Raw genomic sequence first — 27,507 nt, 5'->3', positions numbered from 1 at the left:
AGAGAGAGGGGGCTGAGAGACACCAGTCAGTGTACAGACATCTCCCTGAGGGAGAGGGGACTGAGAGATACCAGTCAGTGTACAGATATCTCCCTGAGTGAGAGGGACTGTGACACCCGGTATCAGAGGTTCAGTTGGCTAGACTCTCAGTCTTGTGAATCCTGTTTCTGTTTCTCAGTTTCAGCCAGTGTGGGAGTGCAGCCGAAGGATGAGATGTAAGTTGACATCTGTTTGTATGAAATCTATCTGTCTGTGTCTCCAATGGCAGTGCTTGAACTGTCTGACTTTCCAGTTGGATTGTTTGATCTGTGTTTCGGTCCAATGGGAGTGTTTCATCTGTCTCTCTGTCCAATGAGAGTGTATGATCTGTCTGTCTTTGTATCCAATGGGAGTCTTTGATCTGTGTGTCTGTCCAATGAGATTGTTTGATCTGTCTTTACTGCGTTGGAGGCGCGGTGCAGTTTCAAGTTGTTGTCGTATTCGGTGCAGAAACAATTGAATAACATCAATTGTTTTTCTGTTTAGAATAACGGGGACAGATGTTGCCACAGCATCGCAGACAACACCAGACACTGAGCGGTCTGACGAGGGTAAGTCACGTAATGTTACATGAAGTGGCGTAAAGTGGCCTTCCTTGAGTGTAACGGCTCCCGGCTGGGTTCACGGGTCACACGGGGGCGACCGCCAGAGTTCCTCCCTGCATGTCCGTGCTGCCGGAGGTCAGTTGATATTTGGGATATTCGACTCTGGTGTGCATCACAACCCAGACCGAATCCTCACTCGATGTTCCTCCGCCGCCCACCACCCCCCCACCTTGCCCGGTTTCTGAGTTGTGGTGAGGGAGGGGGTCATAGAGCACCCTCGATCGAGAGGGCTGATTTATTGTTCTTCGCCTGTCTAGATGCCCCTACTCCCAATCCCGTACAAACGGCCCACGAGACCTCACAGGCCCCTGAGTGGAGCGTGTTCCCGGGGAGGGTGGTGGGGTAGGGAAGGGTTAGGGGGGCTTAATTTGGGGCAAGATGCGGTTACACAGAGTCCCTGCCATCCAAATATCTATTCCGCTCCATCTAAAAAATTATTGGGCTTCAGTTCCAGAGGAATAGAAATGAAAATCAAAGAAGTTATGTTAAACATTGGTTAGACCACACTTGGAGCACTGTGCACAGTTCTGGTCTCCATATACCTTGGTTAGGCCACACTTGGAGCACTGTGCACAGTTCTGGTCTCCATATACCTTGGTTAGACCACACTTGGAGCACTGTGCATAGTTCTGGTCTCCATATACCTTGGTTAGACCACACTTGGAGCACTGTGCACAGTTCTGGTCTCCATATACATTGGTTAGACCACACCTGGAGCACTGTGCATCGTTCTGGTCTCCATATACATTGGTTAGACCACACTTGGAGCACTGTGCATAGTTCTGGTCTCCATATACCTTGGTTAGAACACACTTGGAGCAATGTGCACAGTTCTGGTCTCCATATACTTTGGTTAGACCACACTTGGAGCACTGTGCACAGTTCTGGTCTCCATATACCTTGGTTAGACCACACTTGGAGCACTGTGCACAGTTCTGCTCTCCATGTATCTTGGTTAGACCACACTTGGAGCACTGTGCACAGTTCTGCTCTCCATATATCTTGGTTAGACCACACTTGGAGCACTGTGCACAGTTCTGGTCTCCATGTACATTGGTTAGACGACACTTGGAGCACTGTGCACAGTTCTGGTCTCCATATACCTTGGTTAGACCACACTTGGAGCACTGTGCACAGTTCTGGTCTCCATATACCTTGGTTAGACCACACTTGGAGCAATGTGCACAGTTCTGGTCTCCATATACCTTGGTTAGACCACACTTGGAGGAATGTGCACAGTTCTGCTCTCCATATACTTTGGTTAGACCACACTTGGAGCACTGTGCACAGTTCTGTTCTCCATATACCTTGGTTAGACTACACTTGGCGCACTGTGCACAGTTCTGCTCTCCATATACCTTGGTTAGACCACACTTGGAGCACTGTGCACAGTTCTGGTCTCCATATTCCTTGGTTAGGCCACACTTGGAGCATTGTGCACAGTTCTGGTCTCCATATACCTTGGTTAGACCACACTTGGAGCACTGTGCACAGTTCTGGACTCCATATACCTTGGTTAGACCACACTTGGAGCACTGTGCACAGTTCTGGTCTCCATATGCCTTGGTTAGACCACACTTGGAGCACTGTGCACAGTTCTAGCCTCCATATGCCTTGGTTAGACCACACTTGGAGCACTGTGCACAGTGCTGGTCTACTTATACTTTGGTTAGACCGCACTTGGAGCACTGTGCACAGTTCTGGTCTCTATATATCTTGGTTAGACCAAACTTGGAGCACTGTGCAGAGTTCTGGTCTGCATATACATTGGTTAGACCACACCTGGAGCACTGTGCACAGTTCTGGTCTCCAAATGCCTTGGTTAGACCACACTTGGAGCACCGTGCACAGTTCTGGTCTCCATATACCTTGGTTAGACCACACTTGGAGCACTGTGGAGAGGTCTGGTCTCCATATACCTTGGTTAGACCACACTTGGAGCACTGTGCACAGTTCTGGTCTCAATATACCTTGGTTACGCCACACTTGGAGCACTGTGCACTGTTCTGGTCTCCATATACCTTGGTTAGACCACACTTGGAGCACTGTGCACAGTTCTGGTCTCCATATAAATTGGTTAGACCACACTTGGAGCACCGTGCACAGTTCTGGTCTCCATATACCTTGGTTCGATCACACTTGGAACACTGTGCACAGTTCTGGACACCATGTAACTTGGTTAGACCACACTTGCAGCACTGTGCACAGTTCTGGTCTCCATATAGCTTGCTTAGACCACACTTGGGGCACTGTGCACAGTTCTGGTCTCCATATACCTTGGTTAGACCACACTTGGAGCACTGTGCACAGTTCTGCTCACCATATAACTTGGTTAGACCACACTTGGAGCACTGTGCACAATTCTGGTCTCAATATACATTGGTTAGACCATTCTTGGAGCACTGTGCACAGTTCTGGTCTCCATACACCTTGGTTAGACGACACTGGGAGCACCGTGCGCAGTTCTGGTCTCCATATACCTTGGTTAGGCCACACTTGGAGCACGGTGCAAATTTCTGGTCTCCATATACCATGGTTTGACCATACTCGGAGCACTGTGCACAGTTCTGGTCTCCATATACCTTGGTTACACCACACTTGGAGCATTGTGCACAGTTCTGGTCTCCATATACCTTGGTTAGACCACACTTGGAGCACTGTGCACTGTTCTGGTCTCCATATACCTTTGTTAGACCACACTTGGAGCACTGGGCACAGTTCTGCTCTCCATATACCTTGGTTAGACTTCCCTTGGAGCACTGTGCACAGTTCAGGTCTCCATATACCTTGGTTAGGCCACACTTGGAGCACTGTGCACAGTTCTGGTCTCCATATAACTTGGTTAGTCCACACTTGGAGCACTGTGCACAGTTCTGGTCTACATATACCTTGGTTAGACCACACTTGGGGCATTGTGCACAGTTCTGGTCTCTATATACCTTGGTTAGACAGCACTTGGAGCATTGTGCACAGTTCTGGTCTCCATAAACCTTGGTTAGACCACACTTGGAGCACTGTGTACAGCTCTGGTCTCCATATACCTTGGTTAGACCACACTTGGAGCATTGTGCACAGATCTGATCTCCATATACCTTGGTTAGACAACACTTGGAGCATTGTGCACAGTTCTGGTCTCCATATACCTTGGTTAGGCCACACTTGGAGCACTGTGCACCGTTCTGGTCTCCATAAACCTTGGTTAGACCACACTTGGAGCACTGTGCACAGTTCTGGTCTCCATATTCCTTGGTTAGTCCACACTTGGAGCAATGTGCACAGTTCTCATCTCCATATACCTTGGTTAGACCGCACTTGGAGCACTCTGCACAGTTCTGGTCTCCATATACCTTGGTTAGACCACACTTGGAGCAATGTGCACAGTTCTGGTCTCCATATACCATGGTTTAACCATACTCGGAGCACTGTGCACAGTTCTGGTCTCCATATACCTTGGTTAAACCACACTTGGAGCATTGTGCACAGTTCTGGTCTTCATATACCTTGGTTAGACCACACTTGGAGCACTGTGCACTGTTCTGGTCTCCATATACCTTGGTTAGACCACACTTGGAGCACTGGGCACAGTTCTGCTCTCCATATACCTTGGTTAGACCTCCCTTGGAGCACTGTGAACAGTTCTGGTCTCCATATACCTTGGTTAGACTGCACTTGGAGCATTGTGCACAGTTCTTGCCTCCATATACCTTGGTTAGACCACACTTGGAGCACTGTGAACAGTTCTGGTCTCCATATACCTTGGTTAGACCACACTTGGAGCACTGTGCAAAGTTCTGGTCTACATATACCTTGGTTAGACCACACTTGGAGCATTGTGCACAGTTCTGCTCTCCATATACCTTGGTTAGACCACACTTGGAGCAATGTGCACAGTTCTGCTCTCCATATATCTTGGTTAGACCACACTAGGAGCATTGTGCACAGTTCTGGTCTCCATATACATTGGTTAGGCCACACTTGGAGCACTGTGCACAGTTCTGGTCTCCATATTGCTTGCTTAGTCCTCACTTGGAGCATTGTGCACAGTTCGGGTCTAAATATACCTTGGTTAGACCATACTTGGAGCACTGTGCATAGTTCTGGTCACGATATACCTTGGTTAGACCACACTTGGAGCACTGTGCACAGTTCTGTTCTCCATATACCTTGGTTAGACCGCACTTGGAGCACTGTGCACAGTTCAGGTCTCCATATACCTTGGTTAGGCCACACTTGGAGCACTGTGCACAGTTCTGGTCTCCATATACCTTGGTTACACCACACTTGGAGCACTGTGCACAGTTCTGGTCTCCATATACCTTGGTTGGGCCACACTTGGTGCACTGTGCACAGTTCTGGTCTCCATATACCATGGTTTGACCATACTCGGACACTGTGCACAGTTCTGGTCTCCATATACCTTGGTTAAATCACACTTGGAGCATTGTGCACAGTTCTTGTCTCCATATACCTTGGTTAGACCACTCTTGGAGCACTGTGCACTGTTCTGGTCTCCATATACAATGGTTAGACCACACTTGGAGCACTGTGCACAGTTCAGGTCTCCATGTACCTTGGTTAGGCCACACTTGGAGCACTGTGCACAGTTCAGGTCTCCATGTACCTTGGTTAGGCCACACTTGGAGCAATGTGCACAGTTCTTGTCTCCATATACCTTGGTTAGACCGCACTTGGAGCACTGTGCACAGTTCTGGTCTCCATATAACTTGGTTAGACCACACTTGGAGCACTGTGCACAGTTCTGGTCTCCATACACCTTGGGTAGACCACACTTGGAGCACTGTGCATAGTTCTGGTCTCCATATACCTTGGTTAGACTGCACTTGGAGCATTGTGCACAGTTCTGGTCTCCATATACCTTGGTTAGACCACACTTAGAGCACTGTGCACAGTTCTGGTCTCCATATTGCTTGCTTAGTCCTCACTTGGAGCATTGTGCACAGTTCGGGTCTAAATATACCTTGGTTAGACCATACTTGGAGCATTGTGCATAGTTCTGGTCACAATATACCTTGGTTAGACCACACTTGGAGCACTGTGCACAGTTCTGTTCTCCATATACCTTGGTTAGACCGCACTTGGAGCACTGTGCACAGTTCAGGTCTCCATATACCTTGGTTACACCACACTTGGAGCATTGTGCACAGTTCTGGTCTCCATATATCTTGGTTAGACCACACTTGGAGCACTGTGCACTGTTCTGGTCTCCATATACCTTTGTTAGACCACACTTGGAGCACTGGGCACAGTTCTGCTCTCCATATACCTTGGTTAGACTTCCCTTGGAGCACTGTGCACAGTTCAGGTCTCCATATACCTTGGTTAGGCCACACTTGGAGCACTGTGCACAGTTCTGGTCTCCATATAACTTGGTTAGTCCACACTTGGAGCACTGTGCACAGTTCTGGTCTACATATACCTTGGTTAGACCACACTTGGGGCATTGTGCACAGTTCTGGTCTCTATATACCTTGGTTAGACAGCACTTGGAGCATTGTGCACAGTTCTGGTCTCCATAAACCTTGGTTAGACCACACTTGGAGCACTGTGTACAGCTCTGGTCTCCATATACCTTGGTTAGACCACACTTGGAGCATTGTGCACAGATCTGATCTCCATATACCTTGGTTAGACAACACTTGGAGCATTGTGCACAGTTCTGGTCTCCATATACCTTGGTTAGGCCACACTTGGAGCACTGTGCACCGTTCTGGTCTCCATAAACCTTGGTTAGACCACACTTGGAGCACTGTGCACAGTTCTGGTCTCCATATTCCTTGGTTAGTCCACACTTGGAGCAATGTGCACAGTTCTCGTCTCCATATACCTTGGTTAGACCGCACTTGGAGCACTCTGCACAGTTCTGGTCTCCATATACCTTGGTTAGACCACACTTGGAGCAATGTGCACAGTTCTGGTCTCCATATACCATGGTTTGACCATACTCGGAGCACTGTGCACAGTTCTGGTCTCCATATACCTTGGTTAAACCACACTTGGAGCATTGTGCACAGTTCTGGTCTTCATATACCTTGGTTAGACCACACTTGGAGCACTGTGCACTGTTCTGGTCTCCATATACCTTGGTTAGACCACACTTGGAGCACTGGGCACAGTTCTGCTCTCCATATACCTTGGTTAGACCTCCCTTGGAGCACTGTGAACAGTTCTGGTCTCCATATACCTTGGTTAGACTGCACTTGGAGCATTGTGCACAGTTCTTGCCTCCATATACCTTGGTTAGACCACACTTGGAGCACTGTGAACAGTTCTGGTCTCCATATACCTTGGTTAGACCACACTTGGAGCACTGTGCACAGTTCTGGTCTACATATACCTTGGTTAGACCACACTTGGAGCATTGTGCACAGTTCTGCTCTCCATATACCTTGGTTAGACCACACTTGGAGCAATGTGCACAGTTCTGCTCTCCATATATCTTGGTTAGACCACACTAGGAGCATTGTGCACAGTTCTGGTCTCCATATACATTGGTTAGGCCACACTTGGAGCACTGTGCACAGTTCTGGTCTCCATATTGCTTGCTTAGTCCTCACTTGGAGCATTGTGCACAGTTCGGGTCTAAATATACCTTGGTTAGACCATACTTGGAGCACTGTGCATAGTTCTGGTCACGATATACCTTGGTTAGACCACACTTGGAGCACTGTGCACAGTTCTGTTCTCCATATACCTTGGTTAGACCGCACTTGGAGCACTGTGCACAGTTCAGGTCTCCATATTCCTTGGTTAGGCCACACTTGGAGCACTGTGCACAGTTCTGGTCTCAATATACCTTGATTACACCACACTTGGAGCACTGTGCACAGTTCTGGTCTCCATATACCTTGGTTGGGCCACACTTGGTGCACTGTGCACAGTTCTGGTCTCCATATACCATGGTTTGACCATACTCGGAACACTGTGCACAGTTCTGGTCTCCATATACCTTGGTTAAATCACACTTGGAGCATTGTGCACAGTTCTTGTCTCCATATACCTTGGTTAGACCACTCTTGGAGCACTGTGCACTGTTCTGGTCTCCATATACAGTGGTTAGACCACACTTGGAGCACTGTGCACAGTTTAGGTCTCCATGTACCTTGGTTAGGCCACACTTGGAGCACTGTGCACAGTTCAGGTCTCCATGTACCTTGGTTAGGCCACACTTGGAGCAATGTGCACAGTTCTTGTCTCCATATACCTTGGTTAGACCACACTTGGAGCACTGTGCACAGTTCTGGTCTCCATATAACTTGGTTAGACCACACTTGGAGCACTGTGCACAGTTCTGGTCTCCATACACCTTGGGTAGACCACACTTGGAGCACTGTGCATAGTTCTGGTCTCCATATACCTTGGTTAGACTGCACTTGGAGCATTGTGCACAGTTCTGGTCTCCATATACCTTGGTTAGACCACACTTAGAGCACTGTGCACAGTTCTGGTCTCCATATTGCTTGCTTAGTCCTCACTTGGAGCATTGTGCACAGTTCGGGTCTAAATATACCTTGGTTAGACCATACTTGGAGCACTGTGCATAGTTCTGGTCACAATATACCTTGGTTAGACCACACTTGGAGCACTGTGCACAGTTCTGTTCTCCATATACCTTGGTTAGACCGCACTTGGAGCACTGTGCACAGTTCAGGTCTCCATATACCTTGGTTAGGCCACACTTGGAGCACTGTGCACAGTTCTGGTCTCCATATACCTTGGTTACACCACACTTGGAGCACTGTGCACAGTTCTGGTCTCCATATACCTTGGTTGGGCCACACTTGGTGCACTGTGCACAGTTCTGGTCTCCATATACCATGGTTTGACCATACCCGGAACACTGTGCACAGTTCTGGTCTCCATATACCTTGGTTAAATCACACTTGGAGCATTGTGCACAGTTCTTGTCTCCATATACCTTGGTTAGACCACTCTTGGTGCACTGTGCACTGCTCTGGTCTCCACATACAATGGTTAGACCACACTTGGAGCACTGTGCACAGTTCAGGTCTCCATGTACCTTGGTTAGGCCACACTTGGAGCAATGTGCACAGTTCTGGTCTACATATACCTTGGTTAGACGACACTTGGAGCATTGTGCACAGTTCTGCTTTCCATATACCTTGGTTAGATCACACTTGGAGCAATGTGCAGAGTTCTGCTCTCCATATATCTTGGTTAGACCTCACTTGGAGCATTGTGCACAGTTCTGGTCTCCATATACCTTGGTTAGGCCACACTTGGAGCACTGTGCACAGTTCTGGTCTCCATATACCTTGGTTAGACCACACTTGGAGCACTGTGCACAGTTCTGGTCTCCATACACCTTGGTTAGACCACACTTGGAGCACTGTGCATAGTTCTGGTCTCCATATACCTTGGTTAGACCACACTTGGAGCACTGTGCACAGTTCTGGTCTCCATATACCTTGGTTAGACTGCACTTGGAGCATTGTGCACAGTTCTGGTCTCCATATACATTGGTTAGACCACTCTTGGAGCACTGTGCACAGTTCTGGTCTCCATATACCTTGGTTAGACCACACTTGGAGCACTGTGCACAGTTCTGGTCTCCATATACCTTGGTTAGACCAGACTTGGAGCACTGTGCACAGTTCTGGTCTCCATATACCTTGGTTAAACCACACTTGGAGCACTGTGCACAGTTCTGGTCTCCATATACCTTGGTTAGACAACACTTGGAGCACTGTGCACATTTCTGGTCTGCATATACCTTGGTTAGACAAAACTTGGAGCACTGTGCACAGTTCTGGTCTCCGTATACCTTGGTTAGACCGTACTTGGAGCACCTTGCACAGTTCTGGTCTCCATACACCTTGTTTAGACCACACTTGGAGCATTGTGCACAGTTCTGGTCTCCATAAACCTTGGTTAGACCACACTTGGAGCACTGTGCATAGTTCTGGTCTCCATATACCTTGGTTAGACTGCACTTGGAGCATTGTGCACAGTTCTGGTCTCCATATACCTTGGTTAGACCACACTTAGAGCACTGTGCACAGTTCTGGTCTCCATATTGCTTGCTTAGTCCTCACTTGGAGCATTGTGCACAGTTCGGGTCTAAATATACCTTGGTTAGACCAAACTTGGAGCACTGTGCATAGTTCTGGTCACGATATACCTTGGTTAGACCACACTTGGAGCACTGTGCACAGTTCTGTTCTCCATATACCTTGGTTAGACCGCACTTGGAGCACTGTGCACAGTTCTGGTCTCCATATACCTTGGTTAGACCACACTTGGAGCACTGTGCACAGTTCTGGTCTCCATACACCTTGGTTAGACCACACTTGGAGCACTGTGCATAGTTCTGGTCTCCATATACCTTGGTTAGACCACACTTGGAGCACTGTGCACAGTTCTGGTCTCCATATACCTTGGTTAGACTGCACTTGGAGCATTGTGCACAGTTCTGGTCTCCATATACATTGGTTAGACCACTCTTGGAGCACTGTGCACAGTTCTGGTCTCCATATACCTTGGTTAGACCACACTTGGAGCACTGTGCACAGTTCTGGTCTCCATATACCTTGGTTAGACCAGACTTGGAGCACTGTGCACAGTTCTGGTCTCCATATACCTTGGTTAAACCACACTTGGAGCACTGTGCACAGTTCTGGTCTCCATATACCTTGGTTAGACAACACTTGGAGCACTGTGCACATTTCTGGTCTGCATATACCTTGGTTAGACAAAACTTGGAGCACTGTGCACAGTTCTGGTCTCCGTATACCTTGGTTAGACCGTACTTGGAGCACCTTGCACAGTTCTGGTCTCCATACACCTTGTTTAGACCACACTTGGAGCATTGTGCACAGTTCTGGTCTCCATAAACCTTGGTTAGACCACACTTGGAGCACTGTGCATAGTTCTGGTCTCCATATACCTTGGTTAGACTGCACTTGGAGCATTGTGCACAGTTCTGGTCTCCATATACCTTGGTTAGACCACACTTAGAGCACTGTGCACAGTTCTGGTCTCCATATTGCTTGCTTAGTCCTCACTTGGAGCATTGTGCACAGTTCGGGTCTAAATATACCTTGGTTAGACCAAACTTGGAGCACTGTGCATAGTTCTGGTCACGATATACCTTGGTTAGACCACACTTGGAGCACTGTGCACAGTTCTGTTCTCCATATACCTTGGTTAGACCGCACTTGGAGCACTGTGCACAGTTCAGGTCTCCATATACCTTGGTTAGGCCACACTTGGAGCACTGTGCACAGTTCTGGTCTCCATATACCTTGGTTACACCACACTTGGAGCACTGTGCACAGTTCTGGTCTCCATATACCTTGGTTAGACCACTCTTGGAGCACTGTGCACTGTTCTGGTCTCCATATACAATGGTTAGACCACACTTGGAGCACTGTGCACAGTTCAGGTCTCCATGTACCTTGGTTAGGCCACACTTGGAGCAATGTGCACAGTTCTTGTCTCCATATACCTTGGTTAGACCACACTTGGAGCACTGTGTACAGTTCTGGTCTACATATACCTTGGTTAGACGACACTTGGAGCATTGTGCACAGTTCTGCTTTCCATATACCTTGGTTAGATCACACTTGGAGCAATGTGCAGAGTTCTGCTCTCCATATATCTTGGTTAGACCTCACTTGGAGCATTGTGCACAGTTCTGGTCTCCATATACCTTGGTTAGGCCACACTTGGAGCACTGTGCACAGTTCTGGTCTCCATATACCTTGGTTAGACCACACTTGGAGCACTGTGCACAGTTCTGGTCTCCATACACCTTGGTTAGACCACACTTGGAGCACTGTGCATAGTTCTGGTCTCCATATACCTTGGTTAGACCACACTTGGAGCACTGTGCACAGTTCTGGTCTCCATATACCTTGGGTAGACTGCACTTGGAGCATTGTGCACAGTTCTGGTCTCCATATACATTGGTTAGACCACACTTGGAGCACTGTGCACAGTTCTGGTCTCCATATACCTTGGTTAGACCACACTTGGAGCACTGTGCACAGTTCTGGTCTCCATATACATTGGTTAAACCACACTTGGAGCACTGTGCACAGTTCTGGTCTCCATATACCTTGGTTAGACAACACCAACACTTGGAGCACTGTGCACATTTCTGGTCTGCATGTACCTTGGTTAGACAAAACTTGGAGCACTGTGCACAGTTCTGGTCTCCGTATACCTTGGTTAGACCGTACTTGGAGCACCTTGCACAGTTCTGGTCTCCATATACCTTGTTTAGACCACACTTGGAGCATTGTGCACTGTTCTGGTCTCCATATAGCTTGGTTAGACCACACTTGGAGCACTGTGCACAGTTCTGGTCTCCATATAGCTTGGTTAGACCACACTTGGAGCACTGTGCATAGTTCTGGTCTCCATATACCTTGGTTAGACCACACTTGGAGCACTGTGCACAGTTCTGGTCTCCATATACATTGGTTAGACCACACTTGGAGCACTGTTCATCGTTCTGGTCTCCATATACATTGGTTAGACCACACTTGGAGCACTGTGCATAGTTCTGGTCACCATATACCTTGGTTAGAACACACTTGGAGCAATGTGCACAGTTTTGGTCTCCATATACTTTGTTTAGACCACACTTGGAGCACTGTGCACAGTTCTGGTCTCCATATACCTTGGTTAGACCATACTTGGAGCATTGTGCACAGTTCTGCTCTCCATGTATCTTGGTTAGACCACACTTTGAGCACTGTGCACAGTTCTGCTCTCCATATATCTTGGTTAGAGCACACTTGGAGCATTGTGCACAGTTCTGGTCTCCATATACCTTGGTTAGACCACACTTGGAGCATTGTGCACAGTTCTAGTCTCCATATACCTTGGTTAGACCACACTTGGAGCATCGTGCACAGTTCTGGTCTCCATATAGCTTGGTTACACCACACTTGGAGCAATGTGCATGGTTCTGGTCTCCATCTACCTTGGTTAGGCCACATATGGAGCACTGTGCACAGTTCTGGTCTTCATATATCTTGGTTAGACCATACTTGGAGCAATGTGCACAGTTCTGGTCTCCATATACCTTGGTTAGACCACACTTGGAGCACTGTGCACAGTTCTGGTCTCCATACACCTTGGTTAGACCACACTTGGAGCACTGTGCATAGTTCTGGTCTCCATATACCTTGGTTAGACCACACTTGGAGCACTGTGCACAGTTCTGGTCTCCATATACCTTGGTTAGACTGCACTTGGAGCATTGTGCACAGTTCTGGTCTCCATATACATTGGTTAGACCACACTTGGAGCACTGTGCACAGTTCTGGTCTCCATATACCTTGGTTAGACCACACTTGGAGCACTGTGCACAGTTCTGGTCTCCATATACCTTGGTTAGACCACACTTGGAGCACTGTGCACAGTTCTGGTCTCCATATACATTGGTTAAACCACACTTGGAGCACTGTGCACAGTTCTGGTCTCCATATACCTTGGTTAGACAAAACTTGGAGCACTGTGCACAGTTCTGGTCTCCGTATACCTTGGTTAGACCGTACTTGGAGCACCTTGCACAGTTCTGGTCTCCATATACCTTGTTTAGACCAGACTTGGAGCGTTGTGCACAGTTCTGGTCTCCATAAACCTTGGTTAGACCACGCTTGGAGCATTGGGCACAGTTCTGGTCTCCATATACCTTGGTTAGACCACACTTGGAGCATTGTGCACAGTTCTGATCTCCATATAGCTTGGTTAGACCACACTTGGAGCACTGTGCACAGTTCTGGTCTCCATATACCTTGGTTAGACCACACTTGGAGCACTGTGCATAGTTCTGGTCTCCATATACCTTGGTTAGACCACACTTGGAGCACTGTGCACAGTTCTGGTCTCCATATACATTGGTTAGACCACACTTGGAGCACTGTGCATCGTTCTGGTCTCCATATACATTGGTTAGACCACACTTGGAGCACTGTGCATAGTTCTGGTCACCATATACCTTGGTTAGAACACACTTGGAGCAATGTGCACAGTTCTGGTCTCCATATACTTTGTTTAGACCACACTTGGAGCACTGTGCACAGTTCTGGTCTCCATATACCTTGGTTAGACCATACTTGGAGCACTGTGCACAGTTCTGCTCTCCATGTATCTTGGTTAGACCACACTTTGAGCACTGTGCACAGTTCTGCTCTCCATATATCTTGGTTAGACCACACTTGGAGCATTGTGCACAGTTCTGGTCTCCATATACCTTGGTTAGACCACACTTGGAGCATTGTGCACAGTTCTAGTCTCCATATACCTTGGTTAGACCACATATGGAGCACTGTGCACAGTTCTGGTCTCCATATATCTTGGTTAGACCATACTTGGAGCACTGTGCACAGTTCTGATCTCCATATACCTTGGTTAGACGACACTTGGAGCATTGTGCACAGTTCTGGTCTCCATAAACTTTGGTTAGGCTACACTCGGCGCACTGTGCACAGTTCTGGTCTCCGTGTACCTTCGTTAGACCATACTCCGAGCACTGGGCACAGTTCTGGTCTCCATAGACCTTGGTTAGACCACACTTTGGGCACTGTGCACAGTTCTGGTCTCCATATACCTTGGTTAGACCATACTCCGAGCATTGTGCACAGTTCTGGTCTCCATATACCTTGGTTCGACCACACTTGGAGCACCGTGCACAATTCTGGTCTCCATGTACCTTGGTTCGACCACACTTGGAGCACTGTGCACAGTTCAGGTCTCCATATATCCTGGTTAGACCACACTTAGAGCACCGTGCAAAGTTCTGGTCTCCATATGCCTGGGTTAGGCCACACTTGGAGCACTGTGCACAGTTCTGGTCTCCGTGTTCCTTGGTTAGTCCACACTTGGAGCATTGTGCACAGATCTGGTCTCCATATACCTTGGTTAGTCCACACTTGGAGCCTTTGCTCAGTTCTGGTCACCATATACCTTGGTTAGACCACACTTGGAGCACTGTGCACAGTTCTGGTCTCCGTATTCCTTGGTTAGTCCACACTTGGAGCCTTTGCTCAGTTCTGGTCTCCATATACCTTGGTTAGACCACACTTGGAGCACTGTGCATAGTTCTGGTCTCCATAAACCTTGGTTAGACCACACTTGGAACACTGTGCACAGTTCTGGTCCCCGTATACCTTGGTTAGACCATACTCTGAGCACTGTGCACAGTTCAGGGCTCCATATACCCTGGTTAGACCACACTTGGAGCACTGTGCACAGTTCTGGTCTCCATGAACCTTGGTTTGACCACTCTTGGAGCACTGTGCACTGTTCTGGTCTCCATATACCTTGGTTAGACCACACTTGGAGCATTGTGCACAGTTCTGCTTTCCATATACCTTGGTTAGACCACACTTGGAGCAGTGTGCACAGTTCTGCTCTCCATATATCTTGGTTAGACCACACTTGGAGCAATGTGCACAGTTCTGGTCTCCATATACCTTGGTTAGGACACACTTGGAGCAGTGTGCACAGTTCTGGTCTCCATATACCTTGGTTAGACAACACTTGGAGCACTGTGCACAGTTCTGGTCTCCATATACCTTGGTTAGACCACACTTGGAGCATCGTGCACAGTTCTGGTCTCCATATACCTTGGTTAGACCACACTTGGAGCAATGTGCATGGTTCCGGTCTCCATACACCTTGGTTAGCCCACACTTGGAGCTCTGTGCACAGTTCTGGTCTCCATATACCTTGGTTAGACCACACTTTGGGCACGGTGCACAGTTCTGGTCTCCATATACCTTGGTTAGACCATACTCCGAGCATTGTGCACAGTTCTGGTCTCCATATACCTTGGTTTGACCACACTTGGAGCACTGTGCACAGTTCTGGTCTCCATGAACCTTGGTTAGACCACACTTGGAGCACTGTGCAGAGCTCAAGTCTCCATATACCCTGGTTAGACCACACTTGGAGCAGCGTGCACAGTTCTGGTCTCCATATACCTGGGTTAGACGACACTTGGAGCACTGGGCACAGTTCTGGTCTCCATATACCTTGGTTAGGCCACACTTGGAGCAATGTGCACAGTTCTGGTCTCCATATACCATGGTTTGACCATACTCGGAGCACTGTGCACAGTTCTGGTCTCCATAGACCTTGGTTAAACCACACTTGGAGCATTGTGCACAGTTCTTGTCGCCATATACCTTGGTTAGACCACTCTTGGAGCACTGTGCACTGTTGTGGTCTCCATATACCTTGGTTAGACCACACTTGGAGCACTGGGCATAGTTCTGCTCTCCATATACCTTGGTTAGACCTCCCTTGGAGCACTGGGCACTGTTCTGGTCTCCATATACCTTGGTTAGACTGCACTTGGAGCATTGTGCACAGTTCTGGTCTCCATATACCTTGGTTAGACCACACTTGGAGCACTGTGCACAGTTCTGGTCTCCATATACCTTGGTTAGACCACACTTGGAGCACTGTGTACAGTTCTGGTCTACATATACCTTGGTTAGACCACACTTGGAGCATTGTGCACAGTTCTGCTCTCCATATATCTTGGTTAGACCACAATTGGAGCATTGTGCACAGTTCTGGTCTCCATATACCTTGGTTAGGCCACACTTGGAGCACTGTGCACAGTTCTGGTCTCCATATACCTTGGTTAGACCACACTTGGAGCACTGTGCACAGTTCTGGTCTCCATATACCTTGGTTAGACCACACTTTGGGCACTGTGCACAGTTCTGGTCTCCATATACCTTGGTTAGACCATACTTTGGGCACTGTGCACAGTTCTGGTCTCCATATACCTTGGTTAGACCATACTCCGAGCATTGTGCACAGTTCTGGTCTCCATATACCTTGGGTCGACCACACTTGGAGCACCGTGCACAGTTCTGGTCTCCATGTACCTTGGTTAGACCACACTTGGAGCACTGTGCACAGTTCAGGTCTCCATATATCCTGGTTAGACCACACTTAGAACACCGTGCAAAGTTCTGGTCTCCATATACCTTGGTTAGACCACACTTGGAGCACTGTGCACAGTTCTGGTCTCCGTGTTCCTTGGTTAGTCCACACTTGGAGCATTGTGCACAGATCTGGTCTCCATATACCTTGGTTAGTCCACACTTGGAGCCTTTGCTCAGTTCTGGTCTCCATATACCTTGGTTAGACCACACTTGGAGCACTGTGCATAGTTCTGGTCTCCATAAACCTTGGTTAGACCACACTTGGGGCACTGTGCACAGTTCTGGTCTCCATATACCCTGGTTAAACCACACTTGGAGCACCGTGCACAGTTCTGGTCTCCATATACCTGGGTTAGACCACACTTGGAGCACTGGGCACAGTTCTGGTCTCCATATACCTTGGTTAGACCACACTTGGAGCACTGTGCACAGTTCTGGTCTCCATATACTTGGGTTAGACCACACTTGGAGCACTGGGCACAGTTCTGGTCTCCATATACCTTGGTTAGACCACACTTGGAGCACTGTGCACAGTTCTGGTCTCCGTGTACCTTGGTTAGACCACACTTGGAGCACTGGGCACAGTTCTGGTCTCCATATACTTTGGTTAGACCACACTTGGAGCACTGTGCACGGTTCTGGTCTCCAAATACCTTGGTTAGACTGCACTTGGAGCATTGTGCACAGTTCTGGTCTCCATATACCTTGGTTAGACCACACTTGGAGCACTGTGCACAGTTCTGGTCTCCATATACCTTGGTTAGACCACACTTGGAGCACTGTGTACAGTTCTGGTCTACATATACCTTGGTTAGACCAAACTTGGAGCATTGTGCACAGTTCTGCTCTCCATATATCTTGGTTAGACCACAATTGGAGCATTGTGCACAGTTCTGGTCTCCATATACCTTGGTTAGGCCACACTTGGAGCACTGTGCACAGTTCTGGTCTCCATATACCTTGGTTAGACCACACTTGGAGCACTGTGCACTGTTCTGGTCTCCATATACCTTGGTTAGACCACACTTGGAGCACTGTGCACAGTTCTGGTCTCCATATACCTTGGTTAGCCCACACTGGGAGCACTGTGCACAGTTCTGGTCTCCATATACCTTGGTTAGACCACACTTTGTGCACTGTGCACAGTTCTGGTCTCCATATACCTTGGTTAGACCATACTTTGGGCACTGTGCACAGTTCTGGTCTCCATATACCTTGGTTAGACCATACTCCGAGCATTGTGCACAGTTCTGGTCTCCATATACCTTGGGTCGACCACACTTGGAGCACCGTGCACAGTTCTGGTCTCCATGTACCTTGGTTAGACCACACTTGGAGCACTGTGCACAGTTCAGGTCTCCATATATCCTGGTTAGACCACACTTAGAACACCGTGCAAAGTTCTGGTCTCCATATACCTTGGTTAGACCACACTTGGAGCACTGTGCACAGTTCTGGTCTCCGTGTTCCTTGGTTAGTCCACACTTGGAGCATTGTGCACAGATCTGGTCTCCATATACCTTGGTTAGTCCACACTTGGAGCCTTTGCTCAGTTCTGGTCTCCATATACCTTGGTTAGACCACACTTGGAGCACTGTGCATAGTTCTGGTCTCCATAAACCTTGGTTAGACCACACTTGGGGCACTGTGCACAGTTCTGGTCTCCATATACCCTGGTTAAACCACACTTGGAGCACCGTGCACAGTTCTGGTCTCCATATACCTGGGTTAGACCACACTTGGAGCACTGGGCACAGTTCTGGTCTCCATATACCTTGGTTAGACCACACTTGGAGCACTGTGCACAGTTCTGGTCTCCATATTCCTGGGTTAGACCACACTTGGAGCACTGGGCACAGTTCTGGTCTCCATATACCTTGGTTAGACCACACTTGGAGCACTGTGCACAGTTCTGGTCTCCGTGTACCTTGGTTAGACCACACTTGGAGCACTGGGTACAGTTCTGGTCTCCATATACTTTGGTTAGACCACACTTGGAGCACTGTGCACAGTTCTGGTCTCCATGAACCTTGGTTTGACCACTCTTGGAGCACTGTGCACTGTTCTGGTCTCCATATACCTTGGTTAGACCACACTTGGAGCATTGTGCACAGTTCTGCTTTCCATATACCTTGGTTAGACCACACTTGGAGCAGTGTGCACAGTTCTGCTCTCCATATATCTTGGTTAGACTACACTTGGAGCAGTGTGCACAGTTCTGGTCTCCATATACCTTGGTTAGGACACACTTGGAGCAGTGTGCACAGTTCTGGTCTCCATATACCTTGGTTAGACAACACTTGGAGCACTGTGCACAGTTCTGGTCTCCATATACCTTGGTTAGACCACACTTGGAGCACTGTGCACAGTTCTGGTCTCCATATACTTGGGTTAGACCACACTTGGAGCACTGGGCACAGTTCTGGTCTCCATATACCTTGGTTAGACCACACTTGGAGCACTGTGCACAGTTCTGGTCTCCGTGTACCTTGGTTAGACCACACTTGGAGCACTGGGCACAGTTCTGGTCTCCATATACTTTGGTTAGACCACACTTGGAGCACTGTGCACGGTTCTGGTCTCCAAATACCTTGGTTAGACTGCACTTGGAGCATTGTGCACAGTTCTGGTCTCCATATACCTTGGTTAGACCACACTTGGAGCACTGTGCACAGTTCTGGTCTCCATATACCTTGGTTAGACCACACTTGGAGCACTGTGTACAGTTCTGGTCTACATATACCTTGGTTAGACCAAACTTGGAGCATTGTGCACAGTTCTGCTCTCCATATATCTTGGTTAGACCACAATTGGAGCATTGTGCACAGTTCTGGTCTCCATATACCTTGGTTAGGCCACACTTGGAGCACTGTGCACAGTTCTGGTCTCCATATACCTTGGTTAGACCACACTTGGAGCACTGTGCACTGTTCTGGTCTCCATATACCTTGGTTAGACCACACTTGGAGCACTGTGCACAGTTCTGGTCTCCATATACCTTGGTTAGCCCACACTGGGAGCACTGTGCACAGTTCTGGTCTCCATATACCTTGGTTAGACCACACTTTGTGCACTGTGCACAGTTCTGGTCTCCATATACCTTGGTTAGACCATACTTTGGGCACTGTGCACAGTTCTGGTCTCCATATACCTTGGTTAGACCATACTCCGAGCATTGTGCACAGTTCTGGTCTCCATATACCTTGGGTCGACCACACTTGGAGCACCGTGCACAGTTCTGGTCTCCATGTACCTTGGTTAGACCACACTTGGAGCACTGTGCACAGTTCAGGTCTCCATATATCCTGGTTAGACCACACTTAGAACACCGTGCAAAGTTCTGGTCTCCATATACCTTGGTTAGACCACACTTGGAGCACTGTGCACAGTTCTGGTCTCCGTGTTCCTTGGTTAGTCCACACTTGGAGCATTGTGCACAGATCTGGTCTCCATATACCTTGGTTAGTCCACACTTGGAGCCTTTGCTCAGTTCTGGTCTCCATATACCTTGGTTAGACCACACTTGGAGCACTGTGCATAGTTCTGGTCTCCATAAACCTTGGTTAGACCACACTTGGGGCACTGTGCACAGTTCTGGTCTCCATATACCCTGGTTAAACCACACTTGGAGCACCGTGCACAGTTCTGGTCTCCATATACCTGGGTTAGACCACACTTGGAGCACTGGGCACAGTTCTGGTCTCCATATACCTTGGTTAGACCACACTTGGAGCACTGTGCACAGTTCTGGTCTCCATATTCCTGGGTTAGACCACACTTGGAGCACTGGGCACAGTTCTGGTCTCCATATACCTTGGTTAGACCACACTTGGAGCACTGTGCACAGTTCTGGTCTCCGTGTACCTTGGTTAGACCACACTTGGAGCACTGGGTACAGTTCTGGTCTCCATATACTTTGGTTAGACCACACTTGGAGCACTGTGCACAGTTCTGGTCTCCATGAACCTTGGTTTGACCACTCTTGGAGCACTGTGCACTGTTCTGGTCTCCATATACCTTGGTTAGACCACACTTGGAGCATTGTGCACAGTTCTGCTTTCCATATACCTTGGTTAGACCACACTTGGAGCAGTGTGCACAGTTCTGCTCTCCATATATCTTGGTTAGACTACACTTGGAGCAGTGTGCACAGTTCTGGTCTCCATATACCTTGGTTAGGACACACTTGGAGCAGTGTGCACAGTTCTGGTCTCCATATACCTTGGTTAGACAACACTTGGAGCACTGTGCACAGTTCTGGTCTCCATATACCTTGGTTAGACCACACTTGGAGCATCGTGCACAGTTCTGGTCTCCATATACCTTGGTTAGACCACACTTGGAGCAATGTGCATGGTTCCGGTCTCCATACACCTTGGTTAGCCCACACTTGGAGCTCTGTGCACAGTTCTGGTCTCCATATACCTTGGTTAGACCACACTTTGGGCACGGTGCACAGTTCTGGTCTCCATATACCTTGGTTAGACCATACTCCGAGCATTGTGCACAGTTCTGGTCTCCATATACCTTGGTTTGACCACACTTGGAGCACTGTGCACAGTTCTGGTCTCCATGAACCTTGGTTAGACCACACTTGGAGCACTGTGCAGAGCTCAAGTCTCCATATACCCTGGTTAGACCACACTTGGAGCAGCGTGCACAGTTCTGGTCTCCATATACCTGGGTTAGACGACACTTGGAGCACTGGGCACAGTTCTGGTCTCCATATACCTTGGTTAGGCCACACTTGGAGCAATGTGCACAGTTCTGGTCTCCATATACCATGGTTTGACCATACTCGGAGCACTGTGCACAGTTCTGGTCTCCATAGACCTTGGTTAAACCACACTTGGAGCATTGTGCACAGTTCTTGTCGCCATATACCTTGGTTAGACCACTCTTGGAGCACTGTGCACTGTTGTGGTCTCCATATACCTTGGTTAGACCACACTTGGAGCACTGGGCATAGTTCTGCTCTCCATATACCTTGGTTAGACCTCCCTTGGAGCACTGGGCACTGTTCTGGTCTCCATATACCTTGGTTAGACTGCACTTGGAGCATTGTGCACAGTTCTGGTCTCCATATACCTTGGTTAGACCACACTTGGAGCACTGTGCACAGTTCTGGTCTCCATATACCTTGGTTAGACCACACTTGGAGCACTGTGTACAGTTCTGGTCTACATATACCTTGGTTAGACCACACTTGGAGCATTGTGCACAGTTCTGCTCTCCATATATCTTGGTTAGACCACAATTGGAGCATTGTGCACAGTTCTGGTCTCCATATACCTTGGTTAGGCCACACTTGGAGCACTGTGCACAGTTCTGGTCTCCATATACCTTGGTTAGACCACACTTGGAGCACTGTGCACAGTTCTGGTCTCCATATACCTTGGTTAGACCACACTTTGGGCACTGTGCACAGTTCTGGTCTCCATATACCTTGGTTAGACCATACTTTGGGCACTGTGCACAGTTCTGGTCTCCATATACCTTGGTTAGACCATACTCCGAGCATTGTGCACAGTTCTGGTCTCCATATACCTTGGGTCGACCACACTTGGAGCACCGTGCACAGTTCTGGTCTCCATGTACCTTGGTTAGACCACACTTGGAGCACTGTGCACAGTTCAGGTCTCCATATATCCTGGTTAGACCACACTTAGAACACCGTGCAAAGTTCTGGTCTCCATATACCTTGGTTAGACCACACTTGGAGCACTGTGCACAGTTCTGGTCTCCGTGTTCCTTGGTTAGTCCACACTTGGAGCATTGTGCACAGATCTGGTCTCCATATACCTTGGTTAGTCCACACTTGGAGCCTTTGCTCAGTTCTGGTCTCCATATACCTTGGTTAGACCACACTTGGAGCACTGTGCATAGTTCTGGTCTCCATAAACCTTGGTTAGACCACACTTGGGGCACTGTGCACAGTTCTGGTCTCCATATACCCTGGTTAAACCACACTTGGAGCACCGTGCACAGTTCTGGTCTCCATATACCTGGGTTAGACCACACTTGGAGCACTGGGCACAGTTCTGGTCTCCATATACCTTGGTTAGACCACACTTGGAGCACTGTGCACAGTTCTGGTCTCCATAAACCTGGGTTAGACCACACTTGGAGCACTGGGCACAGCTCTGGTCTCCATATACCTTGGTTAGACCACACTTGGAGCACTGTGCACAGTTCTGGTCTCCGTGTACCTTGGTTAGACCACACTTGGAGCACTGGGCACAGTTCTGGTCTCCATATACTTTGGTTAGACCACACTTGGAGCACTGTGCACGGTTCTGGTCTCCAAATACCTTGGTTAGACTGCACTTGGAGCATTGTGCACAGTTCTGGTCTCCATATACCTTGGTTAGACCACACTTGGAGCACTGTGCACAGTTCTGGTCTCCATATACCTTGGTTAGACCACACTTGGAGCACTGTGTACAGTTCTGGTCTACATATACCTTGGTTAGACCAAACTTGGAGCATTGTGCACAGTTCTGCTCTCCATATATCTTGGTTAGACCACAATTGGAGCATTGTGCACAGTTCTGGTCTCCATATACCTTGGTTAGGCCACACTTGGAGCACTGTGCACAGTTCTGGTCTCCATATACCTTGGTTAGACCACACTTGGAGCACTGTGCACTGTTCTGGTCTCCATATACCTTGGTTAGACCACACTTGGAGCACTGTGCACAGTTCTGGTCTCCATATACCTTGGTTAGCCCACACTGGGAGCACTGTGCACAGTTCTGGTCTCCATATACCTTGGTTAGACCACACTTTGTGCACTGTGCACAGTTCTGGTCTCCATATACCTTGGTTAGACCATACTTTGGGCACTGTGCACAGTTCTGGTCTCCATATACCTTGGTTAGACCATACTCCGAGCATTGTGCACAGTTCTGGTCTCCATATACCTTGGGTCGACCACACTTGGAGCACCGTGCACAGTTCTGGTCTCCATGTACCTTGGTTAGACCACACTTGGAGCACTGTGCACAGTTCAGGTCTCCATATATCCTGGTTAGACCACACTTAGAACACCGTGCAAAGTTCTGGTCTCCATATACCTTGGTTAGACCACACTTGGAACACTGTGCACAGTTCTGGTCTCCGTGTTCCTTGGTTAGTCCACACTTGGAGCATTGTGCACAGATCTGGTCTCCATATACCTTGGTTAGTCCACACTTGGAGCCTTTGCTCAGTTCTGGTCTCCATATACCTTGGTTAGACCACACTTGGAGCACTGTGCATAGTTCTGGTCTCCATAAACCTTGGTTAGACCACACTTGGGGCACTGTGCACAGTTCTGGTCTCCATATACCCTGGTTAAACCACACTTGGAGCACCGTGCACAGTTCTGGTCTCCATATACCTGGGTTAGACCACACTTGGAGCACTGGGCACAGTTCTGGTCTCCATATACCTTGGTTAGACCACACTTGGAGCACTGTGCACAGTTCTGGTCTCCATATTCCTGGGTTAGACCACACTTGGAGCACTGGGCACAGTTCTGGTCTCCATATACCTTGGTTAGACCACACTTGGAGCACTGTGCACAGTTCTGGTCTCCGTGTACCTTGGTTAGACCACACTTGGAGCACTGGGTACAGTTCTGGTCTCCATATACTTTGGTTAGACCACACTTGGAGCACTGTGCACGGTTCTGGTCTCCATATACCTTGGTTAGACCGCACCTGGAGCACTGGGCACAGTTCTGGTCTCCATATACCTTGGTTAGACCACACTTGGAGCACTGCGCACAGTTCTGGTCTCCATATACCTTTGTTAGGCCACACTTGGAGCACTGTGCACAGTTCTGGTCTCCATATACCTTGTTTAGACCACACTTGGAGCACTGTGCACAGTTCTGGTCTCCATATATGTTGTTTATACCACACTTGGAGCATTGGGCACAGTTCTGGTCTCCATTTACCTTGGTTAGACCACACTTGGAGCACTGGGCACAGTTCTGGTCTCCATATACCTTGGTTAGACCACACTTGGAGCACTGGGCACAGTTCTGGTCTCCATATACCTTGGTTATTCCACACTTGGAGCAGTGGGCACAGTTCTGGTCTCCATATACCTTGTTTAGACCACACTTGGAGCACTGTGCACAGTTCTGGTCTCCATATACCTTGGTTAAGCCACACTTGGAGCACTGTGCACATCTCTGGTCTCCATATACATTGGTTAGACCACACTTGGAGCACTCTGCACAGTTCTGGTCTCCATATACCTTGGTTAGACCACACTTGGAGCATTGTGCACAGTTCTGGTCTCCATATACCTTGGTTAGACCACACTTGGAGCACTGTGCACAGTTCTGGTCTCTATATACCTTGGTTAGACCACACTTGGAGCACTGTGCACAGTTCTGGTCTCCATATACCTGGGTTAGACCACACTTGGAGCACTGTGCACAGTTCTAGTCTCCATGCACCTTGTTTAGACCACACTTGGCACACTGTGCACAGTTCTGGTCTCCATATACCTTGGTTAGGCCACACTTGGAGCACTGTGCACAGTTCTGGTCTCCATATACCTTGGTTAGACCACACTTGGAGCACTGTGCACAGTTCTGGTCTCCATATACCTTGGTTAGACCACACTTGGAGCACTGTGCACAGTTCTGGTCTCCATATACCTTGGTTAGACCACACTTTGGGCACTGTGCACAGTTCTGGTCTCCATATACCTTGGTTAGACCATACTCCGAGCATTGTGCACAGTTCTGGTCTCCATATACCTTGGGTCGACCACACTTGGAGCACCGTGCACAGTTCTGGTCTCCATGTACCTTGGTTAGACCACACTTGGAGCACTGTGCACAGTTCAGGTCTCCATATATCCTGGTTAGACCACACTTAGAACACCGTGCAAAGTTCTGGTCTCCATATGCCTGGTTTAGGCCAAACTTGGAGCACTGTGCACAGTTCTGGTCTCCGTGTTCCTTGGTTAGTCCACACTTGGAGCATTGTGCACAGATCTGGTCTCCATATACCTTGGTTAGTCCACACTTGGAGCCTTTGCTCAGTTCTGGTCTCCATATACCTTGGTTAGACCACACTTGGGGCACTGTGCACAGTTCTGGTCTCCATATACCCTGGTTAAACCACACTTGGAGCACTGTGCACAGTTCTGGTCTCCATATACCTTGGTTAGACCACACTTGGAGCACTGGGCACAGTTCTGGTCTCCATATACCTTGGTTAGACCACACTTGGAGCACTGTGCACAGTTCTGGTCTCCGTGTACCTTGGTTAGACCACACTTGGAGCACTGGGCACAGTTCTGGTCTCCATATACTTTGGTTAGACCACACTTGGAGCACTGTGCACGGTTCTGGTCTCCATATACCTTGGTTAGACCGCACCTGGAGCACTGGGCACAGTTCTGGTCTCCATATACCTTGGTTAGACCACACTTGGAGCACTGCGCACAGTTCTGGTCTCCATATACCTTTGTTATGCCACACTTGGAGCACTGTGCACAGTTCTGGTCTCCATATACCTTGTTTAGACCACACTTGGAGCACTGTGCACAGTTCTGGTCTCCATATATGTTGTTTATACCACACTTGGAGCATTGGGCACAGTTCTGGTCTCCATTTACCTTGGTTAGACCACACTTGGAGCACTGGGCACAGTTCTGGTCTCCATATATCTTGGTTAGACCACACTTGGAGCACTGGGCACAGTTCTGGTCTCCATATACCTTGGTTATTCCACACTTGGAGCAGTGGGCACAGTTCTGGTCTCCATATACCTTGTTTAGACCACACTTGGAGCACTGTGCACAGTTCTGGTCTCCATATACCTTGGTTAAGCCACACTTGGAGCACTGTGCACATCTCTGGTCTCCATATACATTGGTTAGACCACACTTGGAGCACTCTGCACAGTTCTGGTCTCCATGTACCTTGGTTAGACCACACTTGGAGCATTGTGCACAGTTCTGGTCTCCATATACCTTGGTTAGACCACACTTGGAGCACTGTGCACAGTTCTGGTCTCTATATACCTTGGTTAGACCACACTTGGAGCACTGTGCACAGTTCTGGTCTCCATATACCTGGGTTAGACCACACTTGGAGCACTGTGCACAGTTCTAGTCTCCATGCACCTTGTTTAGACCACACTTGGCACACTGTGCACAGTTCTGGTCTCCATATACCTTGGTTAGGCCACACTTGGAGCACTGTGCACAGTTCTGGTCTCCATATACCTTGGTTAGACCACACTTGGAGCACTGTGCACAGTTCTGGTCTCCATATACCTTGGTTAGACCACACTTGGAGCACTGTGCACAGTTCTGGTCTCCATATACCTTGGTTAGACCACACTTTGGGCACTGTGCACAGTTCTGGTCTCCATATACCTTGGTTAGACCATTCTCCGAGCATTGTGCACAGTTCTGGTCTCCATATACCTTGGTTAGACCACACTTGGAGCACTGTGCACAGTTCAGGTCTCCATATATCCTGGTTAGACCACACTTAGAACACCGTGCAAAGTTCTGGTCTCCATATGCCTGGTTTAGGCCACACTTGGAGCACTGTGCACAGTTCTGGTCTCCGTGTTCCTTGGTTAGTCCACACTTGGAGCATTGTGCACAGATCTGGTCTCCATATACCTTGGTTAGTCCACACTTGGAGCCTTTGCTCAGTTCTGGTCTCCATATACCTTGGTTAGACCACACTTGGGGCACTGTGCACAGTTCTGGTCTCCATATACCCTGGTTAAACCACACTTGGAGCACCGTGCACAGTTCTGGTCTCCATATACCTTGGTTAGACCACACTTGGAGCACTGGGCACAGTTCTGGTCTCCATATACCTTGGTTAGACCACACTTGGAGCACTGTGCACAGTTCTGGTCTCCGTGTACCTTGGTTAG

General features: G+C 48.6%; 1 protein-coding gene across 2 annotated transcripts in view; it reads left to right on the top strand.

The window, feature by feature from the left end:
* LOC147094863 (uncharacterized) overlaps nt 1–27,507 on the top strand; it is a 202,585-nt gene that overhangs the window by 53,351 nt on the left and 121,727 nt on the right. For both annotated transcript variants that reach the window (XM_085974473.1, XM_085974471.1), the window contains exons 6-7: nt 179–215; nt 526–590. In XM_085974473.1, coding sequence (XP_085830599.1) covers nt 179–215; nt 526–590 — 102 coding nt within the window. The remainder of the gene's footprint in view (nt 1–178; nt 216–525; nt 591–27,507) is intronic.

The sequence above is a fragment of the Somniosus microcephalus genome, unplaced genomic scaffold (genome assembly GCF_052327205.1).
Source record: "Somniosus microcephalus isolate GS21.2 unplaced genomic scaffold, FLI_Smic_1.0 unresolved_chr1, whole genome shotgun sequence".
NCBI lineage: Eukaryota > Metazoa > Chordata > Chondrichthyes > Squaliformes > Somniosidae > Somniosus > Somniosus microcephalus.
This window is presented reverse-complemented; position numbering and strand designations above follow the sequence as displayed.